This window comes from Poecilia latipinna, unplaced genomic scaffold (assembly GCF_001443285.1).
Source record: "Poecilia latipinna isolate Pla-1442-1.1 unplaced genomic scaffold, P_latipinna-1.0 Scaffold782, whole genome shotgun sequence".
Classification (NCBI taxonomy): domain Eukaryota; kingdom Metazoa; phylum Chordata; class Actinopteri; order Cyprinodontiformes; family Poeciliidae; genus Poecilia; species Poecilia latipinna.
In genome coordinates, this window is record NW_015113398.1 from 462,117 (window position 1) to 471,661 (window position 9,545).

At 40.9% G+C, this 9,545-nt stretch overlaps 1 protein-coding gene across 1 annotated transcript in view; it reads left to right on the top strand.

Moving 5' to 3' along the window:
* The window catches only part of ippk (inositol 1,3,4,5,6-pentakisphosphate 2-kinase), a 39,411-nt gene that overhangs the window by 8,702 nt on the left and 21,164 nt on the right, over window positions 1–9,545 (top strand). The window contains exons 2-10 of the mRNA XM_015046530.1: window positions 3,563–3,622; window positions 4,615–4,710; window positions 5,399–5,465; window positions 6,846–6,964; window positions 7,629–7,718; window positions 8,378–8,436; window positions 8,546–8,618; window positions 8,774–8,926; window positions 9,005–9,125. Coding sequence (XP_014902016.1) covers window positions 3,563–3,622; window positions 4,615–4,710; window positions 5,399–5,465; window positions 6,846–6,964; window positions 7,629–7,718; window positions 8,378–8,436; window positions 8,546–8,618; window positions 8,774–8,926; window positions 9,005–9,125 — 838 coding nt within the window. The remainder of the gene's footprint in view (window positions 1–3,562; window positions 3,623–4,614; window positions 4,711–5,398; window positions 5,466–6,845; window positions 6,965–7,628; window positions 7,719–8,377; window positions 8,437–8,545; window positions 8,619–8,773; window positions 8,927–9,004; window positions 9,126–9,545) is intronic.

Below are 9,545 nucleotides of genomic sequence, written 5' to 3' on the forward strand. Positions count from 1 at the left end.
CACCCACGGAGGGTGAGAGGGGAATTTTTATTTATATATATATATATATTTCGGCTTTTATTTTTAATTATGTCAATTTTGGTCCTCCTTTAACCTGGACAATGTTAGAAGTTAATAAAAATACATTAATTAATTTATTAATTAATAATTATAATAAATGCATAACCAGAATTGAAGTTGAAGAGTTAAAAATTATGTAGCAAAACATAGCAGTAAATAAAAACAATCAATTGAAGAAGTGAAGTTGCAAAGTTTAAAAATATATAAGTAGCAAAGGATAATAAGTTTAAAAATATATAAGTAGCAAAGGATAATAATAAAAAAATTAGTAAATGAAAACATTAACATTAAAAAAATAAGTAAAGTTATTAAAGTAAAAAGTGTGTTTTATTTCACTGCATGCAGTGAAATAAAATAAAAACATAAATGGGAAAAAAAAGGGGAAAAAAATACATATAACAAAATAAAATTATAATAAAAGAAGAAGTGGAGTTGTGAAAGTGGGATGTGAGTCCGTTGGGCCCAGATCTGAAGTCACCACTAGTTCCTGAGAAAGGAAGTTGGGGCCGGTGGCTTGGTGTGAAACTACGTCCCAGCAGATGGTTTTAGTTTCATGTTGGAGAGTTTTTCTGTTTGTTTGTTTTTTACGCCAGGTGAATCTCACCTGGTGTCAGGTTTCTTTATGCTGCGTTGCTGGTCATTGATGTGAGAACAAAAAGTTCAGGAAGAGAAAGTTTGCGTTCATCTGAATTTACCTGGCTGTCTCTAAACTGACTGTGTTGCTTACTGGTTTCCAGCAGGGTTAAAGTGGGATGTTTGTTCTGGGAACATTTTCCCAGCAGGTTTCTGGTGGTGTTGAATCCTCATCCAGCCCTAAGCTGCAGCTCCAGGTTTTCCCATGACACTCCCAGGCGTTGTGAAATTGAGTCTTTGTGTGTAAAAACGGGAGTCCGTGTCAGAACCTGCCTGAGGAACCGCCTTGATATGATCCATCATGGTGCTCTGGATAGGATTATGTCAGACATTCCTCCTGCTGCTGGTGTTTTTCCACTATGTTTATCTCCAACATTTCACCTTATAGACCTGACATGATGAACAAATACCAGACCTTTCATCTGCACGGTTACCTTCAGTCATCGCTAAAAACCCTGAGTAGAAGACAAATACTCTGAATAAACCCAGCAAGCTCTGTGATACTCATGGTTTTTGGTTTCAGAACAGAAGAGATCAACTGGGTAACTCAATTCAAGCTAGCTCTGAGTTAAGCATGAGCGCGAGTATAGAATAATCAATCGAAGGCAAATCTGCCATGGCAACGGGAGAAAAAGAAAAGCTTGAAACTGCATATTTTTCGACAATGAAATTTAGTCCTGGACAATTAGTCAATAAGAAGAAATATGGCAATAGAAACATGATCAGCATCCTGGGAGATGTAGGCAGAGACTTTACCCACTCATTCTCTCTCAATCAAGGTTGGTGTGGAATCAACCAACTGACTCACTCTGGTTACCTAGCAACAACTTGTTGAGTAACTTGCACACCAGCAGTTTCATGTTTTGCCACTGTGCCTCATAACTGCTTAAAGATAAACAACTGCATGCAGTGAAAACTGTGGATAAAACCGGAAAGGTCAGAACACCAGTTTGGCAGATATTTAAAACCAATAAGCTAATCAATAATTATAAATCGACTGATATAAAACGCTTATGTTGTGATACGTTTTTCAGCCATACTGTCTAATGGAGTTAGACATTTAAATTACGGCACAAGGAGAATATCAAAACATGTTTAACAAGAAAAGCTGCTTTGCTTGTGTTAAGAATGGAAATCCTAAAGTGTCTCAACACTTGGCATAGCAGAGACTAAGTAAATGGGTGAGTTTGATTTAGCAGACATTTAATTATGTACCCAATGCCGATTGATCGGCACACCTCTACTTTTAAAGAGTAATTTGCCTAAATCTTTATTTCTCCATTTATGATTTAACCTTAAAAAAAGAAGAGCTGTTTTAAAAGCAAAATTATTTTATTTAGAAGTTATTGTGTGAAGTATTAGTACCAACTTGTTGACTTGGCATCGGTATCAGCAAGTACCTAAACCGAAGCACTATTCACATCTGGTTGGTGTTTTAAAAACTTATGAGGAAGTCAAAGCTGTGATGAAAAGGAACAACATAACTGAGCTGCTAACCTGTCAGTCATGAATTAGGACTTCACTCTGTGTTGAGACTTAATTATGTTAAGTCACGCAGGACGCTGTTACCCAGAGGGCAGTTTCTGTTGGAAAAATGCCTAAAACTCTCTGGCTGGCCTAATTCCCTTGTTCTGTTTGAAATAAAATAATATAATGGGATTTTAAAAATTGTTCAAATGGTGACAAAGACCAATAGTAACTTATCGTCTACAGCGGACATCATCAGTTGTCCAGAGTAACTAAACACTGTGGGAGGCTGCTGTCCGTGGTGCTGGACAGTCAGGATCTCTCTGTTAAACTTTATGATTTATTAAGAATAAGTATCTTTATTGTCCACAAATGCATGTGGAAATTTGCCTTTGGCTTCGCATGGTGGTGAAAAATATTACAAAATAAAAAGTATCACAAACCAGCATTGGACACAATGTCACGGTTAACAACTCAGAAACGTTATTGCATTTTGGATGAATGATTATTATGTTAATTATTATTATGTTCTTGGTTGCTCTGTTTTGTTTTATAACCCCAAATAGGGGATCGCTCAGCCACTCAAAATTTGTTGAGCCTTTTTTTTTTGTTTATAATTTTGTTGCGATTTTCAGTAACTGTTAAGTTTTTAATCCTGGGGAGAGACAACAAATAAGGGACAGACATGGCTCCTGATAGTCCGTTAGATTCGGTTTGATTTGGGACCAAAGGTGCATCATCTGCTCCATCTCCAGCTGCTGCGGTTCTCTTTCTCTCTGCTCTGAGTCAATTCAACCAAACCTTTTGAGCAACCTGTTCCCCTCCTTGCAGAGTGGCATCAGATTTTAGCGGTTGGAGGATTTTTTTTACCATGACTCATTTCTCCTACTAGCGCTTGGCTAGCACATTTGTCTTGGTTGTCTTCTCACCCAGAATGCCCTGCGCTGTAGTCCATTTCCTGCTTTTGGAGTGGTCTCTGGTCTGCTTGGCGTTCACATATGCATTCAAATCAAATCAAAGTTCACTTCAACCAAACCCAAAGCTTGAGTTTGTTCAGAGGCGTCAGTCACAAGTTCGAGTCCTGGCCCTTTGACCTTTGCCCCCTGACCTTTTCCTCCTGACCTTTGTCCGGCTCTCCCAATCCGCTTTCCTATCTGACAGCTGTCCAATAAAGGCCGCTAGAGCCGACAAAACCTAAATCAGCCCGGCTCAACATCCAGAAAAAAGAACCAGATCAGGACAGCCTTCTTTCTGCTTCAGGGAGGCTGAAAGATTCTCTGTAGTAACATAAATCAGGTTCAGTGGGTTTAGAAGAACGGTTCTGCTGCTTCAGGACGGTTCTGCTGATGAAAGTTGGACTCTTATGTTTGAATCCTAACTGGACTTCTCTCTGTTCCTGCAGCACTGCCGAGTTTTACGTCTCCTCAAGTATCCAGCAGAAGACTCTGAGAACCCTCCTCAGGTAAAGCTGCTCTTTGTTCTTCTGACCAGCACCAGAACCACTTTGTTCTGGGAGGTTCTGATTTGTTCATGTTGTTCCAAAATGTTAGATCTGTCTCTGTTATACAGACCAGAATCAGAATCAACAAAATATTTTTGTTAGCTAAAAGCCTCAATCATAAGAGAAAATGTCAGAGATTATTTTAATCTGAAGTTTACATACAGAATGATTACTTGATTACTGTTTCTTTAACCAATGAGGGAAAGCCCAGATGATGATGTCACAGCTTTGGAAGCTTCTGATAGGTTAACTGAGATATGCAAGTTATCGGAGACTCACCTCTAGTTCCTAGATGCTTGAAGGAGCCTCATTCATCTGTTCAAACTATTATTGCAAAGAAAGACATAATGCGACTGTCCAACCATCATACGGGTCAGAAAGAGATGGGTTCTGGTCCAAAATGGGCCGCTCAGTGAGTAAGAAGCCATTACTCCAAAAGAAAAAAAAAGTCTGCAAATGACCTCCTCCCATGCAAAATTGATAATTTTAATGCAACTTTGCATTTTATGCATTGCATAAAATGGCAAACTTGACTTATGTCACTCTTCTGCACATCCTTTGAAATAAAATGACACTGAAATTTTTTTACGACACATAAACAGTATGATGAATGCCCTTCCCTGGCTCTCTGGTTCTGACTGTGTTCTGACCTGCAGAACCAGAACATTCAGTTGAAGCGGAAACAGTTTTCAGTTCCAGTTTCTCTGCAGCTGCAGCTGCAGTTCAGCGTTTCTTCTTCTTCTCTTTTATTTGCATGAAGCCCGGCGCTGATTTTACTTTCATCAGACCTCATTTCCCTTCATTATCCTTCTCACGTTCTGCCGGGCCCGCCTGGTGTCCGGTGGAGCTCCGTTTGCATGGGCGGCTAACTGGTGAGGTCACTGGGGACGGGTGGCTCCGCCCCCTGGTGGATGGTTTGACATCAGCGCTGACAGCAGCATGTTGTGTTGCAGACGGCGGAGCAGGCCTTCAGGCAGATCCAGAACATCGTGGACTTCACCTCCAACGTCATGAGCTGCCTGCTGGGGGAAAAATTCGTCCACAGTGGGGTAATACGCACAATTTTTACAAATCATCAATCATATTTAAAAAAAAGACCAAAAAAACCCTCTAATTTCACAGTGAAAACTGATTTAACTGTCATTATTTTGGAAGACTCTGACCCAAAAGTTTTCTGTTTGGAGAGACAGAGCAGATCATCCGGCTGGTTATGGTTCAGATCTGTGGGTGTGTTCAAGTTGGGGAACAGGGGCCATTTGTGGTCCGTGGGCTGATTTTCTGCGGCCCCTTGTTAGCAGTTAAAGAATGTTTGCGCATATTTGACTCTCCTGAGCCAGGAGGGTCGAAAATGCACTATCCATTGTTTTTAATCTGGTAATATTACGACTTTAATCTCCTAATATTACTTTTTCTTCTCCTAAAATTGCAACTTTATTCTCTTAGATTATGACTTTATTCTCCTAAAATTATGATTTTATTCTTAAAGTTACGACTTTTTTCTGGCAATATTATGATTTTACTCTGTTATTTTAAAGATATCTCCTAGTCTTGCCCTAATACTCTGTTGTATTTTTGACCGTTGAGGACTTTCAGCCTGAATAATTTTGGCTCATATGGTAAAAAGTTTGTACACCCTGATTAGCATCAAGCTGCTCAGTGATGCTGCAAATCAGATTTATGATTTGAAGTTCAGTTTGACGTTGAACTTGAAGTGTTGTGTCTTCATTTGGTCTGTAGGAAGTGGTAAGACTGCCACTGGAGTTCGTTCGACAGTTATCCATCAAGATTCAGCATCAGAGACCAGGTGAGACCAAGGGCGTAGATCCCATCTCATTATTGGGGGGACCATAAACAGGGAAATTTTTAAGAGCAACTTTGGTGGGGTCGGCAAAATTATAGTAAAATGCGGTTTAAGTTTGTTGTTCAAGCTGCACCACCAAAAATGACTAGTAAGTAGCAATGAATAACAAAAGTGTTTTTCTCAGTAAACAATCTGTTGAGACTTATAGAAATCAAACTAAGATTCAAATGTTGCTTAGATTTGAGTTTGGTTCAGAGTCACAGATCTAATCTCTGATACACCTTTACAAAAACTTAAGGGTCTGACTAAAAACAAGTTTTAATAAGTAACTCCACTGAATAAAATTCCTCATAAATATTGATTTATTGCTGTGGTTCTCAATACAAGTCATGTGTTATTTAAATTATAACTTAAGTTGCTTTAAACTTTTCTCTTTTTTCATGTTAAAACCTATAAATATGTAGGAATTGAATATTTGGGAAGTATCATAACTTAAACTTAAAGGTCAGCACCAGATTTTTCTAGAAAAATATTCAGATTTTATTTTGTGGTTTTAAAGGCTCTACGTTGAAGATGGTAAGAAATTAAGGCATACTTTATTTTGTTTTACTGTCAGCTCTTGTAGCCCCTCTGCTCTCTGCTGCCATACTGAGCTGTTGGCTAATGGTAACGCTCAGCCGCTCCTTCCAGTTTCAAGCTCTTCTTATTAAAGTAAGAGTTGGAGAGCTAAATGTAATTGAAATATTGGCTTCCTTCGACAGAAAAAGGAGCAACGACTATGAAAGCAATGTAGCAGTTTAGCTAGTATTGATTTCCAAGGCATAAGGTGCCAGTTTATTATCATTCAGCCAAAGTAATGAAATAACGAACTGTTTATTGTTGATGTGTTTCTTCCTATTGAGCAGTGAAAGTCAATAAATCGTGTTACTTGTCTTTTGCTTTAAGTATATAGGAGAGTTTGGAGGGTTTTTGTTAGTGCTGCAGAGCCACAGCTAACAGCTAGCTCCTCACTTCAGCGGCTCTAATGCAGCCTGTGTCATTCAGCAGCGCAGTTGTTGCTCCTCCTACACTTTGGGCTGAACCATTGTTCTAACAATAGTGTGGGGGGACCTAAACTTAATTCTTATTCTTTTCTTAGATGAACAGCAGATTTACTTCGTTCTTTGTTTCTATTGCCTTTTTATATTGATATTGTTTAAATACAAGGGTTTCTTTCATGATTTCTTTGGGGGGGACCATTGTAGACTTTTCCAAGATTGAGGGGGGTCTGGACCCCTCCTGCCCCCCCGGGATTTACACCTACGGGTGTAACTTCAGAACCCGACGGAGGCCCGTTTGGACCCTGATCAGGACCTGAACCCACAGTCTGTGTTTCTGTTTCAGCCTGGCGCTGTGATAAAGTCATGGACATCTACAGCGGCTGCGCTCTGTGTCTGCCCAACCTGACGTCTCCGACCCTTCACCAGCCCACGCCGACCCCGCCCCTCTGCATCGAGATCAAGGTACGACTTGCCGCCATGCTTCCCTCAGAGTGACGCTCCGAGTGAGTCGAAGCGTCACTGAAGTTATTTTTGGATGTAAAGAGGAACGATTTAGAGTCAACTAAAGTTACTACAGCTGGAAACCAGCAATCAGGCTGACCTCTGACCTGAACCTTCAAACTTAAAGGTGGTTCCAAAGTCGGCCTTCTATCGCCTGAAGAATGTTTCCAAGATCAGAGGACTAAGGTCTCAGCATTAGAGAAACTCATCCATGTGTTTCTCTTGATTACTGCAGCAGCGTCTTCACAGGTCTGACTAAAATGTCAGTCCTCCAGCTGCAGCTGATCCAGAAAGATGCTGCTTTATGCTCTATGTTAGTGACTAAAACCAGGAACATAGAGCACATATCCCAGTTCTAAACTCCTTCCACTGACAGACTTTAAAATACTGCTGGTACTTTATAAACTACTGAATGGCTTTAATATCTGCTGCTGTTGGATCAGCCTTCCAGACCTCTCAGGTCTTCTATTTCTGGTTCTGCTCTATTTGATGTGATACTTGACTAAATTTAATGTATGTTCTTTTTATGACTTTGTATTTTTGTGTTTTTGTGATGTGAAGCACTTTGAACTGCCTTGCTGATGAAATGTGCCCTGCAAATAAATTTGATTGATTCTGTTTTCAGCCTAAATGTGGCTTCCTGCCGTCCCCCAAACACGTCAGCAAGGACATCAAGACCAGAGTGTGTCGCTACTGCATGCACCAGCACTACAAGGTAGAGCCTGCAGGACACACACACACACACACACACACACACACACACACGCGTGCGCGCTCTGATGTTTGATCCGCCCCGGCCTGTGGTGAATCAACGCCTCTGTTCTGAGACATGCAGAATGCAAAGCTGTATCAGTCTGATCTAAAAACAAAAGCCGCTCTGTTTGTTTCTGAGCTGGTTCCTCGGGGGAAAGCTGCAGAAGAACGTAAACATGTTCCTCCTGTCAGCTGGAGAACATTCTCAGATTGTCTCTCTTTCTGCTCTGATGGACAGGAAATCCTCCTGACTGAAGTCAGACAGGTTTTACTGCATCTTCCTCATTAAACCACAAGAGCTATGCTGAAGGGATGCTGACATCTAGTGGTGAAGATGCAAATATCAACCAGCTGAGCATTAGAACATTTTAATCTGATGTTGGAGATAAAATGACTGAGTTTAGTTTAAAAGGTTTATTAGAGTTAAAAGCAAAAGAAGAAGTAACTATCCACTTATCAGAGTTCTGAAAAAATGAAAAACTAAATAATGTCCAGGAATCCAGGAGAGATGTTTCAGCTAAAGAGCGGAGGCAGAACCAGGTCACTGGACCACTGGGACCAGTTAGAGTTCTGTTCTGGTTTCTCACCAGCAGCTCTGCTGTTTCTGTCTCACCTGCTCAGGTGGCCAAAGGGAAGTGGAAGAGACGCAGCCTGTACTGTCCCCTGGACCTGTTCTCAGGGTGAGTTCACTGACGATGCATTCACTGTCCCATGGGTTTTCAGAGAACCGTCCCGTCTTTTTGTTCTGCATTCTGTCGCAGTCTGATTTCTTCTTCTTCTTCTGTGCAGAAACAGACAGCGAATGCACTTCGCTATCAGACACCTGATAGAAGAACCTCAGAATAACCTCAAAGTATTTAAGGTATGAAGCCAAACTTTAGTTCTCTGATGTTCCTGGTCCTTCATGTTTTAATAAATTATGATTTTAAGCTGTTTTCTTCTCTTGTTTCCAGCTAACTTTGCTGATTGTGTTTTGTTTTTATTCCAACCGAACTAACAGCTGGTTCTGGGTTTCAGGGTGGTCAGTGTATCTACAGCAGTAAGGAGGGTAGCGACGAGTCGCCCGACACAAATTCTCTGCTGCATCACCTCAGACCTTACTTCCTGCGTGGAAACAACCGCGTCAACGGTCACATGACCACCAAAGCCGTCCTGAACGACTTCATACAGGTGAAGCAGCGGTCCAGTACGGCTCTGCCTGAAGCTGCTGGTGTCAGTCGGCGCTAATGGCTGGTTTTGTGTCTGAAGGTCCTGGGGAACGCCCTGATGAGCGCCGCAGGAGGAGACGGAGGTCAGGTGACCGACAGGACAGGAGAGGGGCGGAGCTTCTGCGAGGCCAGTCTGTTTAACAGGGAGCGGATTCGCCACGGTCAGTTTCTTCTCAAACATCATCAGAACTTAAAGCTGCAGAGTGTAACATTTATATTTTTTTTTACATATTTGGTAAATTTATCTCCTCCACCTGCTTTCACCTAGAAACAAAGTTTAACTTTTTATTTGTAGAGAAATCTGTGATCTGTTCAAAGGTGAAGGTGAATTTTCTTTATCTGGTTTTTCCACATTTAACATTAAAGCAACACAAACTTACCTGTTAGAATGGAAACAACAGAGTGGAAGAAGACAACTTTTTTGACAGGGAACCCAGTTTTTTAACGCACAGAAATAGTTATGTTAAGTAATTTATTATTAATGAAATAATTCATGAAGTTAGTTCCTTTAGTTCAGGGGTGTCAAACTCAATTTCACCGAGGGCCACTTCAGCATACTGGCCCCCTCAACGGGCCACATT